General features: G+C 28.7%; 1 protein-coding gene across 1 annotated transcript; it reads right to left on the bottom strand.

Moving 5' to 3' along the window:
- Positions 1-4,624: 4,624 nt before the first annotated feature.
- Positions 4,625-24,514, bottom strand: LOC113794545 (uncharacterized). The gene is made up of 14 exons (XM_075820997.1): positions 24,404-24,514; positions 23,948-24,338; positions 20,917-21,592; positions 11,471-11,719; positions 11,137-11,398; positions 10,966-11,069; positions 10,497-10,883; positions 10,205-10,369; positions 9,594-9,707; positions 9,256-9,408; positions 7,216-7,563; positions 6,626-6,878; positions 5,444-5,668; positions 4,625-5,353 (listed from the first exon to the last, which is right to left on the bottom strand). The coding sequence occupies exons 3-14, from the start codon at positions 21,540-21,542 to the stop codon at positions 4,709-4,711; spliced, it is 3,531 nt and encodes a 1,176-aa protein (XP_075677112.1). The 5' UTR covers positions 21,543-21,592; positions 23,948-24,338; positions 24,404-24,514; the 3' UTR covers positions 4,625-4,708.
- Positions 24,515-25,529: the final 1,015 nt, after the last annotated feature.

Here is a 25,529-nt window from a genome sequence, read left to right as displayed (position 1 = left end):
CAATGTTTTTCACTTGAAACAGGCAAACAAAAACCGATTACCCAAGAAGTATGCGTTTTGTGTATTTGAACAACAACAACAGAAAATTCTACTATTGTTCAATGGCGGAAGATGATGTGGAAATACAAAACAAAACAACAAAAAAAACGTAACAAAAATGGATGCCCGTAATTTCTTGATCGAATATTTTTTCGATGGATTCGAAAATTGAAATGAACAAAACAAAACAAAAAACATTCGAATTTCATTCGTGATTTGCATGTTTGATTTTTTTTTTTTTTGGTTTGGTTTGGGTGGGAAAATATATTCACATTGTGTGGTCGTTGTTGGGTTAGAATAGCCATTCATTTTTTTTTTTTTTTTTTTGTTCGATTTTCCTTCCAGGTTCTTCTTTCTTTCTTTTTTGGCCATTTTTTTTTTGGTTGTTGTTGGAGAGTGGTGATGATGTTTTCAAAGTCTAATCACATACAAAATACATGAATTTTTCATTTTTTTCCATCCTTCTTTGTTGTTGTTGTAGTTTCAAAGTTATGATTATTATTAGAAATAAGAATCGAAGAAGAAGCTATTTGTAACAACAACAATGGCTAAAGAACTTCTTCTTTTTTTTTTCTTTGAAAGAAAATTATTTATAATCGATTTGGGTGAAAATATGATTTCTGTTTGATGGGTTGGTTATTGCGTGATAAAAACAAAACAGAATCGGACACCAAACACAGATTAGAAACCGAACAAAACGAAGAAAACAAAACCAATCCCGGTTTTCAGGTTGATGGAAAAAATACACAAGTGATGATGATAACTTTTCACAAATCAAATATCATTTTTTTTGGTTCGATTCGAATCGAATGTTGTCAATATTTTCTCTTCAAAAAAACACTCCATTTTCAGGTGGTTGTCAATCGATCAGATCATAAAAATCTGAAGAAAATCGTATTGATCGATTATTTTTCAATTGTTTTTTTTTGTTTTCACACATTCACTTTTCAATATTGAACCAAAAAGAATAGACATAATAATAATGGAATTATAAATTGAATTGAATTGAATGGTTGCTCTTGTTTTGTTGAATCCAATCCATCTTCAATAATGATCTTTTGATTTTGACGTATCGATTCATAAGAATTTTTTTTCGATGCTTGATTTATGATGTTCTGGAGCAAGAAAAAGAATAAAAACATTTTAAACAAATAATTTTATTTTCTTCTCACTTACTTTTGAATTGCCAAGGAACAAAAAAAAGTTTTCAAATTGAAATTGAAAAAAAACTTAAAGTTTGACAGGTTGTGCGACACACACACAAGGGACCCGGGTTGAGTGGAAATAGTTTTCGAATGTTCGAAGGTCTTGTTTTTTTGAGATTTTTTTTTTGTTCGAATTGAATTGAATTGATAATGGAAAAAAAGGAAGATTCTTCCTTTTTTCCAGGTAATATTTTGAATGAAAATAGAAATAAAAGATGATGATTATATATGATAGAAAATGTGATTATGAATTAAATTATTCATATATCAGCCACCAAAATGAATTGAATCATGAAAATGATTGGATCAGAGAGAGAGAGAGAGAGAGAATCTGAAAAAGGATCGGAAAAACAAAACAAAAAAACGAAAATAGAATTCATTATGAAAAGATGAGATGAGATGTGTGTGTTGGAGATGAACAAAGTTACCAAAAAAAAAACTTGTTGTTGTTGTTGATTACACACGAAAAAAAACAAATTCTTTTTTTTGGGCAAACCGAAAATGAATTCCCGGCATTTCATTCTTACTTTTCTTTCTCTCTCTTGGGTTGTTTATTTTTTGTTGTTGTTGTTGATTGTATCTCATCATTATCCTGTTGTTGTTGTTTCGTTTTTTTTGGTCTGTTATTTTTAATTAATAATAAATGTGAAGAAGAAATGTGAATGTTCTCATTATAGACGGAAAAAGAAAATATGGAGCTCGAAACCGAAATATAACCAAATTCATCATCAAAAAAAAACGGGGGTGGGGGAGATAGGAAAAAACACATTTACGGATGATCCATTCATATACAATGTATCACAATCTTTTCGAATGTTTTTTTTTGAATATCATTCGATTGAGTTTCCCCCTTTTTTTCTCGTGGACAACAAACATTTGTCGTCAACCATAATAACATCCTCGAGAGAGAGAGAGAGAGAGAGAGAGAGAGAAAAGTGAAATGAAAGTTTCATTTTGTGTTTTCTGTTTCTGTTTCTGTTTTCATTCATTTATTTTTTCCGAATGTTAATGAATATAATATCAACTTTGTATGGCAACTTTTTTTTCGCCCCCACTTATTGAATCCATCGAATTCTATTTCTCTGGTGTTTATTTCATTCACAATTCTCATCATCATCAAAATGATGATGAAATGAATTATGTATGAACGACCATCAATAGTTTATCAGATATATATGTTTTGAGAGACTATCCGATTAACCAGAAAAAGAAAGAAAAAGTACCGTTCCATAAAAAAAAACTTGGATTATAATGTTGTTTGTAAACAAGTAAGAATCATAATGATAATTATCATAATAATGAACTAAACAAATTTCTTTTTTTTCTTCCATCCATCCATCGATATTTGCGAAAATGTTTGTCCAAATTTGCCCGAGAAAGTTTGACAATTTTTTGTTTTCCTATTTTTGGGCAAATTCGAATTGAACAACAACAACAAAAAGAAACCAGAAAGAAATACAATCAAACAAGAATAAACAACAACAACGTTTGGAATTGTTTTTCGTGAAGAAAAAAGAAAAAATTATTTCATTTTGATTGGATCATTATTATTATTATTAGCTAGTTTAGTTAGTTAAGTTTTTTTTTCGCTTGTCATCATCATTATTATTTGCCATCAAAAATCAACAACAACGAACGAACGAAATGATGTTCAATTTGACTTGAGCCCAAAAATATTGAAATAGATTTTTTGTTTTCGGGGACATCATCATCGTCATCAACAGCAACAACAACAACAACATCGTGACTCAATCAATGTAATGAAGAATTTTCCACCACCAGCATGTATGTTGTTATTATTATTCGTGAATCTAAATCCCAATAATAATGATGATGATGATGATGGCCTGAATTGAAGCCACAAGCAAAGAAAACGTTAGGCCATCATCATTCGTTCGTTTGTTCGTTTGTCAAGAAGAATTATACCCGATTTAGATTTCCCATCAGGCCAATCATTTGATCATTTTGATTCATTCATTGAAAAGAAAAAAGAATTCCAATTAAAGATTGGATACAAATTTGTTATTGTTTTAATATTCCCCGTTTGATTCTCGGTTGTCAACATTTTGTTCAATTTTTTTCTTTGGTGGCTGGGGGGGGAAATTTCTTTGAATTGAAAACAACCCCCTCTCATCAAAAAAAATAACCTAAAACAACAGCCAACAAAATCCGTTATGGACAATCATCATCATCAATGATAATGATTATGGTGTGAAAAGACCGAATTAGAAACAGAAACAGAAATGTTTCTGATTAATTTCCAAAAATCTTTCAACAAAACAAGTTTCCATTTTGGACTTATTACGTAATGTATGATGATGATGATGACATTGAATTATTTTCTGTTTATTTTTACTGTGTGAAAATTGATTTTTCTTTCATTTCTCTCGTTTGTTTGTTGTCAACGAAACATTTTTTATTTAATTTTCAACACTTTATTATAACACATCATCATCATCATTGATTCTGATATCAACAAACGGTCATTTCACATTTGTGAAACATGACATGTTTTTTTCATGTTAATGATTGGTGTACTGAAAACAACAAAAATTGTTTGGGATATTGTCGCCCAATCTGCATCAACCAACCAGCCAATCAATGGTGTGTATCCATTTCATTTTTTTTTTTTTTTTTTTGAATTTGACATTTTTTCTCCCAAATTTTTTTTTACGAACATTTTTTCTTTGATTGACCATCTGGATATATTCTTGGGTGGGTTGAAATAGTTAGTTATTATTATTGTTTTTTGTTTGTTTGACTTGTGACGTTTGTCGATTGTGTAAATTTATACGACAATTTCTCAGTTCTTTAAGATAATAATTTGTTTGAAAGTTTTTTTTTCGTTTGTTCGTTCAATTCGTTCAACACATTGTGTTGTTGTTGTTGTTTATGTTTTGATTGTTCGATGTCAAAACAAACGAAAACGATAGGAACATTTTTTTCTTTCGGGATTCTGGTGCTATGATTAATGGCTATCATTTGCTTTTTTGTTGTTGTTGTTGTTGTCGTTATTATTCTGTTATTTTCCATCCTGTTTTTTTTCCTCGATGCTTGGTTGTCGAAAATCTAGAGTTCCAACAACAACAACAACAACAACAACAAAAAAGATGATGATGATGATTATTATCCGGGAAACCCGAATTTCCAAAACTCTAACACTGTGTGTAGTTGTTTTTTGCAACTTGTCACTTATTACACCAAACAAACAAACAAACAAACGACAATAAACAAGGCTGTTGGTATATGATGATTATGATCCGCAAAATCTTTTTTCTTTTTTTCACATGCGTCATCAGCAATATATTTGTCGATCCAGAAACCCCAAAAAAAAACTTTCAGTTTCAAAAAACAAAACAAACATTATTTTTTTCTTTATAAATTTTTTTTTATTTGGCAAATCAAAAATCAGAAAAAAATAGTAATTTTTTACAACAAAAATCAGATCCGATTCGATTATCTGATCAAAATGATGATGATGATAATGATGATGTTTGACTACCATAAATTATATCCGGTGGTTCAGTTGCAGCCATCATTATATTTGATAAATATTGTTGATTATGATGTTGATCATTCGATTGATTACCACTATCATTAATCGTATTTGATGAATGAATATCGATAAACATTGATGATGTTTGCCATCGACATTGTATTTGTGGATTAAATTCGACTTTATCATTGATGGTTTGATGTTGTTGTTGTTGATAATGTTTTCGATCAAAATGATTATCAAGTTTACGAATATTATCATCAATTAATTGTTGATTTATTGAATAATAATCAAATTGTTTAGCTTGTAAATAATGAAACATTGCTTGATTAAATTTCTGTTCTAAATGATATATCACAGCTAAATGTAAATGTGCACGTGATTGACAATGATCTAATTTAATTGCCATTTGATAGCTTTTAATTGCTTTCGAACGATTTGTATGAAATTGATCTTTTTGTATATCACCTTTTAATGTCCAAATTTGTGCACAATGATTAAGAATTTTATTGATTACAATATTATTATTATTAGTTTTAGTAATAGTTGCTGTTGTTGAAGAATCAAAATGATTTGGACATGAATTCAATGCTTTTCCAATGGATTCAAGAGCCTGTTTGTTTTTTCGTATTAAAAAAATTAAAAAACGAAAAATTTGTTGCTTTTCTAAAACCAAGAATCATCAAGAAGAAAAATTACTTACCTTTTCAGTACGATTAGTCATTGTAAATAATAATGCTAATTGATGATAAACATCTAGAATCAATGTTGTTGTTGTTGTTGACAATTGCCCATTCTTTTCAATCGATTGTTTTTCAGAATTTTGCTTTTCAGCTTTATCATCAGTATCTTTCATCATTTTGTTTATTAATGTTTCAAGTATCACTTGAGCTTGATCAAATTTTTTTTCCATTATAAGTAACTGTGCCTAATAAACATTGAAAAACGAAAATCCACACATGAAGAGAGAAAAACATGTAGAGATTATTATTGTTATTTCATTTCAAAATCAATCGGTTGAATTGTCTATGTGTGTGTGTGTGTGGTGTGTGTTTAGGCGCCAATAATAACAAAAACAGGAATCAAAAAAAAAATTGACAGATAAAGAAGAGTTTTTCTATTCTGTTGTTGTTGTTGTAGCAATGATTATTTCACGCCACAATGATGATGATGATGATACTCAATTCTCTCTCTCTCTCTCTCTCTCTCTCTCTCTCTTGTGTGTGTGGATTCATTGCTCGCTTGAATGATTCAATTCTTGGGTTAGCGAAATTTTTGGTTCGGATTTTTCATTCTTGTCTCACAATGAATGATTTTTTCTTTTTCAGAATCGAAGAAAAATTGCCATTTTTATTCAATGAAATTCAACACACACGCACCCAGACAAGAGCAAGAGAGAGAGAGAGAGAAAAATTATCTATTTTTTCACCCAAAATGACAAGTGTATCGGATTTTTCTGATTGTTTCTTTTGATGATGATATGATTTGATCGCCAAAAAAAAAAAATTATGAAACAAGAAAATGAAATTGGCTACATTTGTATGTGTGTGTGTGTATCTGTTATATGAAGAATCCCCAACGGTAATCATTGTGGTTGGTTTCTTTTTTTTTCACAAAAATTATTTGAACAATGGACATCATCAACAGCCAACAAAAAAAAAAATAAGGAATCTTTCTCCACGTCATTTTCATATCTCCAAATGACAAATTATTCAAACAAAGCAAAAATGGTCAGAATTGAAATAAGAAAATGTCAATGTTTTTGCTATGGCTGGAAGGCTTCGATGACGACCACAAACAATGTTTATCATCTCAATCATCATCATCATCATTCTTAGTAATAAAGTTTGAAAAGAAGAAGAAAAAAAACGTTATTTAAACTTACATAATGAATATTGGCCATATTTATTGATGGAATATGTCGTTGATTTTGATGATGATGATGATTGATTGTCATTTGTTGTTGAATTGTTGTTGTTTGATGATTTTCAATCGATTGATTTGATTGTTCATTAAATGATGATTTTGTATGAAAAAGTTTTTGATAAATACGATTGGCTAATTGTAATTTTGAACGATGTAAATATAATGTACCCAATGAATCTAATGTAATAGCATCTTGTCGTAATTTGATTGCTCTGTTGTGCATTATTCGTTTGGATTTTTCGTTTTTTGCACGGGAATTTGAGAAAACAACAACCGAAATATGCATTTTCGGTAGATACATTGTAAATAAGAATGAAAAGAAAAGAAAGAAAGAAAAGAATTAATGGTGGTGATAATTGAATGGTTTTTGTGTGTGTGTGTTTTGACTGAATCTGCTGACTTCGGCATACAATCAATTTTGCCGAAAAACAATTGATTTGGAATGGAAATATTCACTTTCTTTTTTGGCCCTAATTTGCATTGGTAATTTTTTTTCCTGCTGCTATTCAGTCGGTGAGACTATATAATGCTGGTCGATTGAAAACAAACCTTTTATAAAAATATTCAGCACGATCAAATTGTTTCATCAATGTTAATAAATTGGCCATATTAATTATTGCAATTTGATGTTCGGGTTTTAAACGTATTGCATATAAATAATTTTTTTCCGCACCAATCAATCGTCCAGTACGTTGTAAAAATGTACCAAAATTATTATAAAAATCTGCATTTTTACGTCGTAAATGTATTGCACGATAATAAAAACGTTCAGCTATTAATTCATAACCAATTTTTGAATATAATTCAGCTAATGCTTCATATGATTCAGCAAATTTTCTATCCAAACAAATGGAATGTTCCATTAATCGTATTGCTTCGTTTATTTGACCACGTTTACTATATTTAGATAACAGAACAGAATAGAAAACAGAATAAAAGAATCAATGATTATGATGATCAACAAACATGATCACAAAAAAAACATGACCAATATACTGAAGAAAAAAAACATAATATTATTATCGACATTTGACCTTTCTCTCTCTCTCTCTCTCTCTCTCTCTTCCGATGATGATGCGGACTTAGATAATAAAATCAAGTTCATTGATCCACACACATTATTGGCTACTGAATGATATTTGGGAAAAAACACATAAATAAAGTCCCCGCGATTGTGAATTTCGAAATTCATTTTAGGTTTGGACTCTCTCTCTCTAGCAACAAAATTCTGGAAACAAAAAAAAAATTTCAACAATAAACATCCATCTCGAATTGATTTAGGAAAAAACATCAGCAGCAACCAAAGAAGAAATTCATGATGATGATTCAGAACCCAAATAATAATCTTATTTTATTTTTCATATGACAACTGCCTGCCTGCCTGCCTGACTGACTTACTATACCATTTTCAGACTGCAATGAACAATAAAAATAATAATAAAAAAAATTTGAACAGAACAGAATAATGATGATGACAAAAAAAAAAGAAAAAGAAAATTCTGATTTACATTTATATGTGATTCTATGATGATCATGATTTTTTTACTTCATTCAGTTCTGTTTATCGTGTTTGCGAAGAAGAAAAACGAAAAATCATTCCGTCTGACTTTTCGGCTTCTTTCCTGGAATTAGTCGGGTAAGTAAAGAGTAAGTAAAGTAAAATTAAAAGTAAAATGCATTTTTATTTTTAAATTTCCAATGATTCTTATTTCTTTTTCTTTCTTTCTTTTTTTTTTGATTTTCGATTTAAAGTTTTTTCTTTTGCCGTTGTTTGAATTTTTTTGGTTTCGAAATCAAATTCAAACAATCAAAAAAAGGATTTCCATCCCGAAGAAGATATTCTTGAATGGTTTGATCATAATGGATATCGATTAGAATGATGATGGTAGTTGAAAGTAAAAAAAACAAAAATTAAGGACCAATCAAAAAATCATGTTTGAACATTTTCTCTTTCTCTGAATAATCATTATTATCAATCAGCAATTGATCTTTGCTGATTCCGGCAGCCAAAACAAACAAACGAACAAAAACAAGTAGAAAACAAAACATCACTTTACGATCGATATCTGATGTTTGAATTGGGTCATCATCATCATTAATAATATTGTTATTACTGGTTATGATTATGATGATTATAATAATCCATCATTGCTGATCATAGAAATAGAAAAAAGAAGTGAAATGAAAAGACCATAATGATGAACAAAAAAAAACAAATGAATATGAATGGGGAATCATTTAGATTCTTTCATTTTGTGCTGACTTGGCAACCATTCTTTTCGTTTTGTTTCATTTTTAGGATTCGATCAAATTGCAATTCGAACGGAATCAATGAAGATCATCTTATCATGCAAAATATGCTTTGTTTGTTTTTGTTGTTTGGTTTAAATGGAAAATTTCGCGAAATCATCATCAGAGTTATGTATCAATGAGAAAAAAAAAGATGATTTCGAAACTATTTTCATCCAAAGCAAACTAATTGTTTGAGATGTTTTATCTTTTTTTTTGAATTCAAAATTTATAGATTGAAAGTTTATCAACAACAACAAAAACTGGACATTATTTAGATTTATTACATTGATTTATTACCTATATACTTTGGCCAAATTAAAATATGCTTTTGCATGATATGGATTAATAATCAATGCTTGTTGAAAATGTTGTTCAGCAAGATCCGGTGATGATATTTTCCAATATAATGCACCAAGATTATTATGTGCACTTGCATGATCAGGCCATAATCTATTGAAATGAAAAAAAGGAATGGATGTATGGAAAATGGAAATGAAAATAAAAAGACATTTGAAAAATTGAAACAATTATCATTTCTATCAGAGATCCAGAATAGGATCCCATGATTGGTGTGGTTTGGGAGAAACCAAAACCAAGACAAATTGTCATTATTATTATTTAAACAATTGTATTACCTGATAGCTGTCTGATAATGTTCAATGGCATCATTCCAATTTCCTAAATCTTGTTGTAAATTGCCATAATTATAATGGGCTTTAGCATTTTCGGGTACATTTATAATGCCAGATCTAGATTTGAACGAACGAAAAAAGAAAGAAATGAAAAAAAGGAAAAGAAATGAAAAAAAAATCATTATTATTAGAAAATATAATGATTGCGTGAATCTAATTCGATTTATGGGCGTCGGTTTTAGTGTGCGGTGTGTATTGATTCAGTGTCTGTGTAAAGAATATCTGTGACCACCACCATCACCACCAAAAGTAGAAGAAAAAAGTATTTTTTTGTGGATCCCCAAAAAAAATTGGGTAATTCAGTTGAATTTTTCTCTCTCGGTGGCAAAAATTTTTTTTTATATATTGAATTTTAGCTAAAAGTGAAATATTTGCTCAAAAAAGAAAAAAAAATTCCTGATGTTTACTTTTTTCATTTTAACCCCGGAATTTGTTTTTTTTTCTTCTTCTTCAAATTGTGAATCCGGATATTTTTTGTGTAAATATTATTTGGTGGTGATGATGATATTGGTGAAATAATAATAATAATGATTGAAAAAAAATGTGAAACTTACTTATACAATGTTTCTCTTGATGACCATACTTGATTTTGTTTGAAAGTTTTGGTTAAAAAAACGGCCATCAATATTAATATCATTAGATTTATATAACGATGATATTTATGGAATTGTCGTCGTAATTGTTGAATACCGTAGCAAATGATAAAAATGAAACCGATGCTATAAAAAAATAAAATAAATAAAAATTGGAATATGGCCAGGTAGTATCAATCATCAATTACAAATTGTCACGATCATCATAAATGAAAATAATAAGCTTTTTTTTGGATAGGAAATAACATTATACCTTGGAACATAAAGCAATCGTTCAGCAATAACAAAACCAACTGTAATGAATAGATTGCTTGCAGGCAAATATGGTATAATCAACATTATGATTGCTATGAATAATGTTTTACCATCATCATTATTTGCGGAAATTTTTCCATTTCCTGCCAATTGGATACTAGTTTCAATCGGATGATGTGAATGATGATTGGACCATAATAATTTAGTTATTGAACAATATAATAATAATATAGACATGATCAATATTGTTAATGTCCATAAATTACGTTGATCATTCAATGAATTGATCAAACGTATTGTACTTGTTTGCCAATCATATGATTGATTAGTTGGATTCAATAATAATCGAATATTATAGGCAGATATATAGCAATAAGTTAATATTCTATATTTAGGTTAATTAAATGGCAAAAAAAAATATTATAAGAAAAGGAAAAATAGAAACAAAAAGATGATGGAAAAAAAACCTTGTAAGCATTGAACGTGAATATGATGTAGGATTATCCTGTTCGGAAAATAAAGGCCAATTATCACCCAACATTCGCAAACGAATAATCATTAATATGAAAAACTGTTTCTCAAAAAAGTTAATTGTTAATTTAAAAACTAAGTGATTTAAAATGATTCAATTTACTTACGCTCAATATTGTTGTAATAATTGGTATCCAGAATTGTCGATCAAAAAAATATAGCCATTGATAATGATAATATTTAAAAGCAATTAACATATAACATAACCAATAAAAGGCACAAACACCAATTATAGTGATACCAATTTCTTTTGATAATAAGGCCATTGTTGTTGATAAAACAAATGGTATTAGCCATAATAAAGATAATGTTGATGATGATGATGATGAGGTAGATGACGATTGATGATTGCGTAATGGTGGTAATGATCTTTAGTTTGCAGATAAGCAAATGAGCAAATGTTACAATCAATCAATCAATAAAATAAAATAAACAACTTACAAATGAAATGATAAAAATGCCAACAAATAGAATAATGCACAAAGTAAATCAGCACGACCAACAATACTAACAATAGCTTCAGTATGAATTGGATGTATGGCAAACAATAAACCAGCAATAGTAGAAATATAAATATCAAATAAAAGAATTCGATGACCAACAATAAAAACCAATAGGCTAACAATTATATGTAGAAATAAATTGATCAAATGAAAACCAAATGGTTGTGTTGATATCATCATATTTAGTCTATAGTGTGGGAGAGAGAGAGAGAGAGAGAGAGATCAGGGTTGGAACAAACAAACAAAAAAAACAAGAAAAAAATCAGAATTCAGAAACCAAAAAGAATCGATCCATTCAAACAAACACACAATTTCAAGATGTTTTTTTTAGGGTAAAGTAGACAAAAAAAAATGCCAAGCCAAGCAGAAGATTGAACACAACAAAAGTAAATTTTCTTTACAAAACAAAACAAAAAAAAGTTTTGTTCAATTCAGTTTTTCGGTCAAAAATTCGGTGTTAGGAATTCGTAAGAGTTTTTGTGTGTGTGTGTGAAACAAAAATGTGTTGATTTTTGTTTTCTGCTATAGTTTTTTTTTATTGTTATTATTAAAATATTTTTCATATTTCGAAAAAAAAATGAAAATTTGTCCACTTTTTTTTCAGAAAAATGTTTTGGACTCAATTTCGCAACAAAAAAAAATCACTGACAAATAAAAACAAGACAAGCTGCTGTTTGTCAGTCAGTCAGTAAGTAATTTTTTCCGTTTCCGTCATTTGTGTATCGGGAAAACAACGTAAGAATGAATGAATGAATGTAATATTCTTTTTTTCTTTTCTTTCAACTTCTTTGTTCGTTTATACTGATTGGCAAAGTTTGATTTTTTTTTTAAAAAGAAAAATAAAGTTTTTTTTTACATTTTTTTATTATCATTATTATTTTATTGTTGTTTTCTTGGGCTTTTTCACTACTTTTCATCATAATCATCATAGTATCGACATCAGCTGTCGATATTTTTTATTTTGAAGAAAGATTTTGCCAACAACAATAATAATAACAATAATTCTGATTCGCCAGAATTGAAAATATTGAATGTGTGTGTGTGTGTGTGTGTGTGTGTGTAGGAGCAGAGAATATTCTGGTAGCAATTCTCAAAACATTGTTTTGTTTTCTGGGAACCAAAAAAATCTCTAAATTTACAACCAAAAAACAACCGAATTATTTGACAATAATAATTGTTATTTCCCATGAGGGAAGGATGGGGGAGAAACCGAGAGGAGAAAGAGAGAATATTTGAATCAAATTTTTCATTCAAAAACAAATTTGTTCAAAATTTTTTTTTATTTCGAATGAAGTTTTTTCATCAGAAAAAAGCCAAAAAAAGTTTGTTTTTTTGGATTAAAACTGAAATGGAAAAGGCCAGGGAAATGAACATGAAGAGAAACAAAAAAAAAGTTTTACGAAACAAAAAAAAAAAAATCGAAACCTATTTCTTTCCAATTGCTACAATTCTGCTGATGATGATATCCATAAGCCTTTTGGTGAAGCCAAAAATGACGCCCACACACACACACACACAACTGAAATAATGTAAAATGTAAATATAGGAAACATTCTCATCCATGTTTATTATGATGATGATTATGATGAAAGTTTATTATTTTTCATCATTCAACCACACACACGGATTTATAATGATGATGATGATGAGGATTCTTTCTGGTTTTTTTGGGCATCCATTTCAAACAAACAAACAAAACAAAAAATATCCCGAATGATCCATTCGGTGTGTGTGTGGGTATATTATGTTTGTCATAGTCAACGTATACAGGCAAAAAAATGAAAAGAATTTCAATTTTCAGAATTTTCCATTTTTACAATGTTCTTTTTACGGGAGGAAAAAAGAGAAAGAGAAAATCCTTTCATTTTTCACATAAACACCACACACACATGAAATAAGCATCATATTAAAAACATAACATTTTTTTCATCCATCTCTTTATAGATGGGATTTATATTCAACAAAAATCTTCATTCTTGTTTGTCTGTCTGTATGTATAACACAACAAGAGAAGAGAAAGAAATGTCATCATTTTCAATGATGATGATGATGACAATGTCATGTAGAATGCAAGAAAAGAGTGAGAATTCAAACAGAAAACCTATTATTAAATAGGGCTCAAAAATATATATTTTATGAAACCAAAATAACATTATCATCACTATGAATTTTCAATGAGAACAAGGATGATGATGATGATTTCAAAGAATCAAAATTTTGATATTTGAAGATGTAGAATAAAGGGGAGAAAACCAGAATATAAAAGAAAGAAGAAAAAAAATTCTACAAAATTGGAATTCAATCGACAACAACAACAAAAGTCAGCCTTTGATGATGTCAATGTCGATGATGATAATGGTCGAGCAAAAACAATAAAAAAAAGGTCGAAATTTCAATAAAGTCTATGGAACTATTGTTTGTTTGTTTTTGTGTGTGTATAGAATTAATTTTAGATTTTCAAAAAAGAAAAATTCATTCATTGTGTGAGGGGGGAATGAAAAAAATTTTCTTAATCACAAATACAAACACAAACATTATTCCTCCCCTTTCTCCATGATGATGACAAAAACATTAAATTAACAACAGTAAAGATTATTATTATTGGTTGTTTTTACTGATGATACGAGAGAGAGAGAGAGAGAGAGAGAGAGAGAGAGAGAGAGAGAGAGAGAAGGGGGGAAATGAGAGCCAATGGTGTCATTAAAAAAAAATTCCGTTTTAGGTTTGCCAATCTGGTTTTTTGGTTTTGGGTGGCCAAAAACGTGGAACTTTTTTCCCACCCCCATCCATGGCTCCCATTTGAAACGGAAATTGATCATCATTTAATGTTCTGATCACGTTTTCATCATTTTCATTCATTCATTCATTTATTTATTTTTCACATTCTTTTCTTTCTCCAAAAAAAAAAAAAAAAATATTCAGGGTGTTTATTATTTTCTTTTTCTATAGTTTTTCATTGTGCAAAGAGATGTGTCTATGTGTGTATGTGTGTGGATGAGAGAAAAATGAATTAAAATTAACTTGATTTTTTTTTTTGCATTCTGTGTATGTTTGTCGTATACGAAATGAAACGAAAAATAAATAAAAATTCTTATGGGACTAAAAGGATGTTGTTCTAGATTTTTCACTGTTGTTGCTGCCTTATCAGTTTCGAAAAATAGATCATCAGATAATGATAAACGAATCAGCTAAATAAAGTTCAATAAACGATTAGAATCTCTCTCTCTCTCTCTCTCTCTCTCTCTCTCTCTCTCTCTCTCTCTCTCTCTTTGAATGAATGTGAATTAGGCAATTTGATTAATCTGTAACTTTGTAATTTCACAACGAAAAAAAAAATTGGGAAAAAAATCCGATTTCCCAAGAAAAGATGCAAAGAATTGATTTGTTTTTTTTCCCAATTTACTCAATTCTGTTCAGACAGAAAAAGGAAAAGATAAATTATATCGAAGATTAACCATTGCAAAATAAAAAATCTTGAAAAAGAATTTCATCCGATTTCAAGGATTATCCAGAAGGGGCAATGTTTTTTTTGTGAAATCGACACAGACACAGAATATTCTATGCTGGCAGAATTGATAAAACTTGATGAGAATCAATCAATATTACAACAACCAAGACATATACATAAAAAAAATAACATTCGACTAACTCAATTGTACTGTTGCTAAAGAGAGAGAGAGCGAATAAAAATGAAAATGAAAATAAAAATAAAAATTCTGTATTTTCAAAATTGCGTGCCAACCGACAACCAACAAGAAAAAAAATGAGCATAATTCTGGCTCATGTTTCATCTGAAAATGAGAATCCACTAAAGAAAAAACATTTCAACAACAATAATAATGACAATGTGACTGAAGTCAGAATTTTTTCTGTTGTTGTTGCAAGGCAAGGAGAGGGAAAAGAAAAAAAGGCAATTGTTTTTAATACCCGGTTTCTTCATTCATTCATTCATTTTTATGTAACATCGAAGGATTTTCTTTTTAATAATTTTTTTTTCTTTCATAAGTTGCGTGTGTCTCATCTGTTTCTTGGGTTATAATTATGATTTTTTTTTCCAAAATTAATCCTATAGGATAGGCTTAGATTAAGAAAAAAAAGGGAAAAGGTTTTTTTGGATTCCCGGCTCCAGATTTTTTTAGCAACCATTATGGCTGCCGGTTTTATTTAAAACAACAACCGATGAGGATTGTACTGACATTGTTTTTCTTTCAAATATTGGATTTAGATAATAATTTTCTGTTTGTTTCTACAGGAAAAAAGAAAGAAATTAAATTTGAAACTTTTTTTTTGGGGGGGCAATATTAATATGATTGCGTGCAATTTTAAACCATAATAAACATGAACCAAACAACAACAATAATAAATCATCGATCTGTTGAAAACTGAATGAATGAATGAATGAATGGCAGAAAAGAATATCAAAAGTCTAATCTAATCTAATCAACAACAAAAAAAAGGAAACAAATAGAGAATTTGAATTGCTGATTTTTTCTATTCTGCCATAGTTCATTTGCATAATAATAATAATAATGTCATCAAAAATGGACAGACATGTTTTTTTGTTCTTTTCATTTTGACCACAACAACAACAACAACAACGACACAAACAACCAAACAAAACAAAAAAAAAAATCAATAAATCAATTTTTTCGTTTTCGGTGAATACATTGCAAATGGATACAGCGACAATTGGAAATCAAATTTCCATAAATATCGATTGTATCGATATGTAAGTATATCATCATCATCAATTTCTATTTTGTATACACCTTATTATTATCTACATAAAGACATTTTCTTTCATTTATTATTATTATCATCATCATAATTAACAAATTGTAAATTCTAATTAGGAAATTCTTTAGGACAATATTTTGCCTATCTTGATCTTTGGATAATTTTAGCATACCTGAGGAATTAGTGAGAAAGGAAGATTCTTGTTTTTGGCCGAAAGAATTCTAATTATATCAAGTTATCCAAATAATGATGATACGAATGACCATCATCATAATCATCAAAATGATGATTATAAGCCAAAATGTAATAACACAAGATAATCATCATCATCATCAAAATAAATTGCATAACATAAACATAATAAGACAGAATTTGTAGCAATCAAAAACAAAAAAAAGCGTGCATACAGCCAATATGTCTTCCAAAAGATTCTTTGTCGCTGAAAAAACAAGAATATATTCTCTAATGAAAAAAAGTGGAAAAAGAATCCTAATAGCTTATTATTATGATGATGATGATAATGATAAGGATGCTAATGATTACAATGATATTCTCTTTTCATTTGTCTTTAATATTTTGTCATTTATACAATATATTCATTTTCATTTGTCGTCTATTTTAACTTTTTTTTATCATTGAAATAAGGTTTTTTTTTTGTTTGTCGACTATTAACACCGAAGAAGAAAAGAAAATGCCGGAAACGAAAAAAAGTTTATTCCAACAAAGTAGAAACAAAAAAAAAACATAATTATATAACATTGAATATTTATAAGGAATGAAAAAATAAAAGTCTATTTATCGAATCCTGTTCCTGGAACACCACATACACACACACACACACACACAGTGTCTTTTGGTTGATACGTGTACATCTTGTTTCCTGATTCTTCTTATTCTGGCATTTCTTTAAGATTCTTTTTGCTTACTTTCTTAGATCTGAGAATAGAAAAAAAAGTAATCAACGAATCTTTTGGGAAATGATGAAGACACACACACAGTGTTTCTACAGTATATAAAAGGATGTAGATATTTAAAAGAAACAAATAATGATTTTTATTTCTTTTAATTTGATCATTGGAATCACCAAAAATCAAATTAGTCAGTCAAAATGTATATGGACAAGAAAAAAAATGGTTATAATTATATAGGCAATCAACCAAGGATCAAGTTGTTGGATCTGATTGCAAATTGGATAATTATGGCAGGTAGATCCAAAAAAAGGAAGGATGACTAAAATTAATCTGTTTTTAACCAGAAAAAAAACAATTAAAACTTTGAATCGAAACGATTTGAATACATCAAATAAAGCAATTCTTTACATTCACAAATGCTACAATCATTTATTATCATCAATTAATGGACATTTGAATTGAATTTTGAATTTGGTTCAATTGTTTCTGCAATCATTAATGTTAATTTTTCAAATCGATAAATCAATCAATCAATCAATCAGCCATTAACTAAAGTTAGTAAAGAATTATATCTGAAAATTAAAAAAAAACTTGACAGAAATCATTTGATTGTGGATGCAGTTCAGGATTCAGTTCTATCTGGAAAAAAACAAGCAAAACAAAACAAAACAAAAAAAATCTAAATCGAAATAGAAAATTACACTTCCAATTAGCCCATTGGGGGCAATTGATTGGTAATGTCAGTTTCTACATGTTTGATTTTCACAATGAATAGAATAAAGTTTTTGGGAACAAAAACAGAAACAGAAAAGAAGAATTGGAAAAATCATAGCAACAGCAAAGTGCGTGTGACACCTACCCACACACACACTGATGATGATTGAAATGAAAGGGGAAAACAAACAAACAATCAAACAAAAAGAGAGAAAGAGAAAAATATCTGAATTTGACATCCCAAGAAAAAAAACAAAACCCAAAAACGTAGCTTTGGGAATTGAAAACTCTTGTCGTTTTTTTTTCAATAATAGTAAAATGTAACAAACTACTACTTTCATTACTCGTGCAAGAATTGTAATTCTGTGTGTGTGTGTGTGGTGTGTGCATCATTAGAATAATAATACCTTTCCAGATAGGAAAAAAAACATTGATTTAAATACACACATCGTAACAACAAGAGAAAATGTGAGAAGAAATGAATGAAACAAAAATAACCAACAACTACTATTGCGGGTGTTTTGAAAAAAAATGTCAAAATTTCTACCCGAAATAATAATAATAATAATAATAGACTTTTGATAATAACAACAACAATCATAATAATCATATGTAGCTGATAATGTTCTTATTCTTTTCCCATTGTTGTTGAATGTCCACAACACACACACACACACACACACATTGAAGATTCAATATTCAGTAGTGGCAATTCAAATTGTTGTTGGTGAATGAAATGGAAAAAGAAAAAGAGGAATAAAATCGATATCAGAAATGAACATACAATGGATATGTCACCCATCATCATCATCATCATATATGAATGTCAAACACTTTTGGTTTGGTTTTTAGGTGAATTAGAAATTATTTGGAATGTGATGCAAATGAAATGAACTTGAATTTGTTTGGAAACATCAACAAACCAGGTTTCTTTTGAAAAGAGAAAATGGAATCTTTTCCATATTTCAACTGATTTTTTGTTTTTTGGATTCATTCATTGAATGGTTGAAACATTCAAAACATTCAGGTTTCTTATCATACAATTCAACATCATTTTCTATGTTGTTCCTACGGGAATGATGCAACAAAAAAAAATTGTGTTTTTTTCAAATATATTTTTTTTCTATGTAAAAAAAAGAAAATTCCAAACTTGGAAAAAAACCCGAGATTCTTATGATGAGATGAATTTTTTTTTCTTTGGAATTCTATGCATGGAGGGTGGAAAAGAAGAATTCTGTAAACAAAAAAAATATTTCACCGTTATGGGAATACAATCAACAACCAAACAAATGATGATGATTTGTATACATCTACCAAAAAAACAATGAAAACTACCATGACTATCATTTAAGATGAAAATGATGATCATATTTTTTTTGTTTTAAACAAAAAAAAACCTGGAATGAAATATTTTCAAGAATTTTTTATTCATGATAATAATAATAATAATGGATAACCAATGGCAGAAACAAAAAAGGCAGAAAGCATGTGTTTGTATTCCTGTCAACAACGACGACGACATGAATTTTGATATGCAATAAAATAATGTACATTCAAAAAATTTTTTGGGCCCAAAATTATACAAGGACCATAGAATTGAAACCTAATTGTAAGTTGTCAAAAATATGCAAAAAGGACACACACAGTGAGAGAAAGACAGTTAAAATATGTACCAATTTGACATGATGATGATGATGACAAGCATCCTTTTTTTCACATTTTTCACATTTTTGATTAAAAAATGTGAAAAATAATTTGCCTGTCACTTTTCATGATGAAAATTTTAAAAAAATTCCCTTAAAAATGGAATGAAAAATTGTTTCATTAAAAAAACATTCAGGTAAATGTAATCTTTGCGTTCATTCATTATGGTATTATTATTGCTTTCGGGTTTTTTTTTAAAAAATTTAAAGTTTTTTTCTCCCAAAGATCATCATCATCATCAACAATGACAAAGCAAATTGAAGAATAATAATGATGGCTGAATTGGATTCCTCTTCATTTCATTTCATTTTTTTTTTTTGAAACAAAATTAACGCCTTGGGCCTTTTGATAACAATAATAAATCAGTGAATTTTGAAGAAGAAAAAAAAATACATTGTGACAAAGAAAAGAAGAAAGAAATCTTTTCTATTATTGTTATTACTCATCATTATTTTTTTTGACTATATGCAAAAAAAATCAATTGAAAAACTTTTTCAAATCAGACTGTAAGAATCAGATATCTAAGAATCTATAAGAAAAATGAAATATAGACTGACAAATTGTATACAACAACAACAGAATCCAAAATAACAGTAACAGTATTTGTTCTGTTTGGTTGTTGTTGTTGTTTGAATATGATGATAAAAATCATCATAATAATAATGATATATAGCGTTAACAACGATTTTCTATGTTGATGATGATCCATATGATGAAAGCATTTAATGCAAATATTATGTTTTACTCTTTTCTATCAACTAACCAAACAGCCATCATCATCATCATATCAGCCAAAAAAAAATGATGATAATATTTTTTTCTCTAGTTATTTTGTTGTTGTTTTTTTATATGTTTAGGATGATAAACACGGATATGTTTTTGTTTCGAGTATAGTGTGTGTGAGAAAGACTCGAGAGAATTCTTTCAATCCGCGAATAAACCCGGTTTGGTGTAAATGTTTTTTTCATTTTTTTTTCTGTTTTTGTTTTTGGCCTAAAAAAACTATTTTCATTCATTCATTTCATTCATAATGGATCACATGTATAGAGACTATTAAAAATGATAGATTTTTTTCCCATCAAAAAAAAAAGATAGAATTCTTGACATTCTCTCTCGATATTCAAAAAAAAGGAATAAACAACGTCGTTCTCTACTAGGAAAGAGAGAGAGAAAAAAAAGATAAAAATTCTAGTATTTATTGAAATATTCTCTAGTTATTGCTCTGGAATGGATATCTCTCGATGATCCATTGTGTAATAATAAATTCAAAATGTAGGAAGAGATAGATAGATAGATAGATTAATAGATAAAACATTACCTGAATGTAAAAGTTGTTATCGGACGATAAGATTTATGTGATTCAGTATCGGACATTGGTCTGCCCCAAAAATCATTATTAAATAATTGCCATATTGTTGTTGTACCATGTACATCATCATTTTTAACAATAGCCGGTATATCATCATGAACAAAATCACCATTCAATGAATTTGAAAAACAAATTAAGCTTATTAAAATGATGACAATATAAATGATTATAATGGTCGATGATATTAATGATGATGATGATGATAATGGGGATGGCCAAAATGATTTTAATTGTTCAATGATTGGCTGTGATGATGATGATGATGATGATGTGGATGTGGGCAGTGATTGACACATTTTTCTATCATTATTAATCAATAATTTTGAATCGATTGAAATGGTGTTGTTGCTGGTGGTGATGGAAGACTTGAGATTTATAATCAATTTTGGATCATCAATTTTTGTTGACAAACAATGTTGTTGTTGTTGATGATTTTCTTTTTCATCATTATTATCATAACATGAAACAATTAAAGGATTAAAATTTTGATGATTTTGATGATTAGAAATTGATTGTTTTAATGATGATGAAGATGATGATGATGATTGATTGATCGGCTTAAGTATGGGACGCATTTTTTGTTGTTGAAAAAATTATTTCACATTTTTTTCCAATATAAAAGAACCTATTAAAAGACAAAATGACAGAAAACAGAAAAAAATGAATCAATAAATCACAATAAAACAATTAAAATGAATGAATCAATTTGGAAATAATTATTTTCGAGAATGAAAATGAATTTCCAATTGAAATTAGCATCTTGATTGATAATGATGATGATGATGATGATAATTGGATGGATGAGAGAGAAAGATGCTAAATAAAGTGGATATATTTAACAACAACAAAAAAACTCTCAAAAAAAATCTCTGTGTGTCTGTGTAAATTGACAATCAATTTAAAAGAATTTCGTGTAAATTGATTCAACAATCAAAGAAAAAAACACAGATTATGCAGGCGAAAAAAAAAGTTTGCATATTGAACTTTGCACTTGAAGAGTATCCAATAGAATAATAAAAATAAATATTCTTTGGAAAAAACATTCAAACAATAAATGAAAGAGAATTTAGACAAAATGATTTAATCGAAAGTGAATAAACAAAAGAGAGTGTTTGGTTAATGAGTTTGAAAGTAGCATTTATTTTTTACCGGAACTAAAATCGGTGGATGAAGTTTTTGTTGATCAAATCGATTCCCAAGTGGCAAATAAACAAAACGAAAAACAAACGAAAAAAAATAGTCTAGTTCGATCCAGGATCATTGTTGAGAGAGAAAATAAATAAAAAACGGTAAAAAAGAAACTTCGTAATATGGCAAAGATCATTTGTGAAGAAAATTGGTTAAAATTGTAAATTTTTTTTTGGCTAGAGAAACTACTAAGCTCCTGGATTTCATTTCAGATTTTTGGTAAAATTCTCGATTCTCACCATCATCATCATCAGCAGCACTGAAATTAAGGCAACCATTAATCATTATGGTTGTTAGTTAATGTGTGGGTAATCTATGTGTGAAAACTCTTGTAGCAAAAAAAGATTGGCTTTGCGCTTCCGTAACCTTCGGTAAATACATAGGAATAAAGAAAAAAAAACACCTGGCTCCCGAACAGAATGTTTTCAATGGAGAGCTGGCTGGAAAAAAGAAAAATTTAATTTTTTTTATTCCTTAAAAAATTATATCAACCAAAATGCATCATTGATTAACAGAATTTCAAAAAAACGACGACTGTCAAAATAGTGGAAATTCATTCATCTCAACCAAAATCCAAAACTATTTACACACAAACAACAGATCAAAAAGAAAAGTCAAAATAATTTATTGGATTGTAGTTGAAGTTGAAATCGATGTAAAAAGAACAAAAAACAAAACAAAAATTATTGAATTCTTTTTTTTTGGTTTGTATCGGTTCGATAACACTGAATTCACTTCAAGGATTCTTTTTACTCCTTTTTTTTCCGTTTTCTACTTTTTCATCTTATTCAATTCGTAAAAGTATCTGGTCTAAGTAAAAGAAACATCCATGGTTCACAGAAGAAAAAAAATGGGAAACAATGAGATGTGTCAGTGAAAAAGAGAAAAGAAGCAAATGAAATTTATTGTCGAATGAAAAAAACTCTCTCTCTCTCTCTCTCTAGGGCCAATGAACGAATCGAAAAAATAAAAATAAAAAAAAATCCGCATGTACCATATGTGGTGCCATACACACCACCACCAAACACTCTTATATTCACAGGGTGAAAAGCAATCATCTCTTTGATCAGGTGATAAATTATAACCAACAACGAAACGATTTTTATTCATTGCAAAAACTTGAAACTCTTTCCTATACTGTTTTTTTCTGCTCAATTCTTGTTGGATAAAAAAAAAGACAAGACAAGACAAGGAAAAAAAATTTCAACAAAAAAAATCGATTTTCAATTTTTCAATTTCTGCTTATTATTTACTAAAAAAAACCAAAAGCAAAGCAAAGCAAAACCGAAATTATTTTTTGGACTGACTGACTGATGGACACTATACATACATTTTTTTTCATTCAATTCGAATTTATCTATCCAAGAAAATAATAGATCTGGACCAAAGTTGAACGATAAAAGGAATGAAAATAAAAAAAAAAAATCTGGACCTTCATCATCATCATCATCGTAATGGCATAGTACATGATATATTGAAGTGTCCATTTTTCTTTAGAAAAGAAGAAAAAAAACAAGAATCTTGGACGATGATGATGATGATGACTATAAACTAAAAGAAGAAAAAGCAAAAAAGTTTCGAACAAAAAAAAAATAGTCAATAGACATTCTAAAGCCTGCCTTGTTTGTCTGTCTTTATGAATGAAAAAGAAAAAAAATGTTTCCGGAATCAATGTTCATCAATTTATTGCGATTTGAAACAAACAAACATTTCGAAAAGTTATTTTTTTTTTTCGTTTGATTTTGTTTTTGGTCAAATTAATGAACAGAAGAAGAAAAACAAACCTACATACCTTTTTCGTTGGGAGATGACGTTTTTTTTTTTTTTTGGAAAACAAATTTTTGAAGAATAAAATACACCATAAACACAAATCAAAAAACAAATCAAAGATGAATTTTTGATGAAGAACACCAAAAACAAAAACAAAAATTCAAAGTTGCAAGATGAAAATTGCCACAACAGCACCAAATTCAAACGATGATGATTCGAACGATTCATGATTCGAACCAGGCTTTTTATACTCCGAATGATGAGGATGAGTAGGAGGAAGAATCCATTTTGGAAAACCTAAATGGCGAGCAGCATAACAAAACATTCGAAATATATTTTTTTTCCTATATACACAGAATTGGGTTCCATTCACTGTCTGTTGTTGTTCCATCGATTCTTTGACGTGTTATATGCTGAGAGGGTGAAAAGCAAAGCTGAAAAAAAAGATTTTTTTGAAAAATTTTACTTATTTACTTACATTGTATTTCCTTCTTTCTTTCTTTTTTTGAATTTCAAAAAAAAAGAAATTTTTGACAAGACATCAACATACTTTGGGAACATTATTATTCAATATTTTTTGGAATATCAGGAATTGATCCAGGAACTTTTTCCAAAAAAAAACAAGATGCGATTAAATTCACAGAATAGCCGAGAGAGAGAGAGAGAAAAAAAAATCGATTTATGCATCGTTGCTTATTGCTTGTTCAATTGGATTTTTGTTGTTTTTTTTGTTGTATCTTGTTGAATGATCCAAGAGTGAAAAAAAAACATTGATTCTATCTGGATGATGATGATGATGATGATCATGGCTATTTCCACAGCAATAAACAAAACTGGAAACGAAAAAATTCTGAGAAGCCAAATCAGCAATTTCACCGACAACAACAACAACAATGATGATGATGAGAAAAACCAAAAAAAAAGAACGATAATCAAGAAAATCAATTTTTTTTTCCTATTCGATATATGAATAATGTTTGATCATTCATTCACTCACCACTATTTCATATTTATTCTTTCTTTCTTTTTTATCCGAGGTCCAGTCAATAAGAGCCAACATACAACAAAAAAAAACATGTGGTGATCCATAGCCCAAAAAAAAATTGAAGAAAAAGCTGAAAAGAAAAGAATTTTTATACATCATTAAACAATAAATATATTGAAACAACATTACATTACATTACATTGAACGATGATGATGGTTATTTTTTTTATTTTTTTGTTTAGTAAGCCACCAATCTGTAACATGTTTTGATCATTGAAATCGAATGAATAGAATTATAGCTTGCTTTTGATGAATCATTATTATCATCATTGTTAGTTGATTGTTATTCTTAAAGAATATTCTTCTTTTTATGGTTCCAAAGAATTTTTCGGTTGTTTTTATTTTGATTGTTCAATGATGACAATTGAAAGGTTATTATTATAATGAAGAATCTGGACATCAAACAAACAAAAACAAAAAAACGACCGAACAACAACGGATTTGATTCGAATTCGAGTGAGTGATGGGCGATGAATCGAAAAAAAATAATCGATTATCGAACGATTCGTTCGATTTTTGTGTGGTATTTTCATCAAAAAATAAAAACCGAAGAATTTCT

Source organism: Dermatophagoides pteronyssinus, unplaced genomic scaffold, assembly GCF_027571235.1.
Source record: "Dermatophagoides pteronyssinus isolate colony J.1.1.1.1 unplaced genomic scaffold, Derpt_VIB-CSIC_2022.12 sq0008, whole genome shotgun sequence".
NCBI lineage: Eukaryota > Metazoa > Arthropoda > Arachnida > Sarcoptiformes > Pyroglyphidae > Dermatophagoides > Dermatophagoides pteronyssinus.
Note: the sequence above shows the minus strand (reverse complement) of the source record. Positions and strands in the feature narration are given on the sequence as shown.

Coding starts and splice junctions, on each gene's coding strand:
- LOC113794545 (XM_075820997.1), bottom strand. CDS start 21,542: ATGCGTCCCATACTTAAGCCGATCAATCAATCATCATCATCATCTTCA. Junction 11,720..20,916: donor ATAACAACTTTTACATTCAG/GTAATGTTTTAT, acceptor CCCACACTATAG/ACTAAATATGATGATATCAA. Junction 5,354..5,443: donor TGACTAATCGTACTGAAAAG/GTAAGTAATTTT, acceptor AAAAACAAACAG/GCTCTTGAATCCATTGGAAA.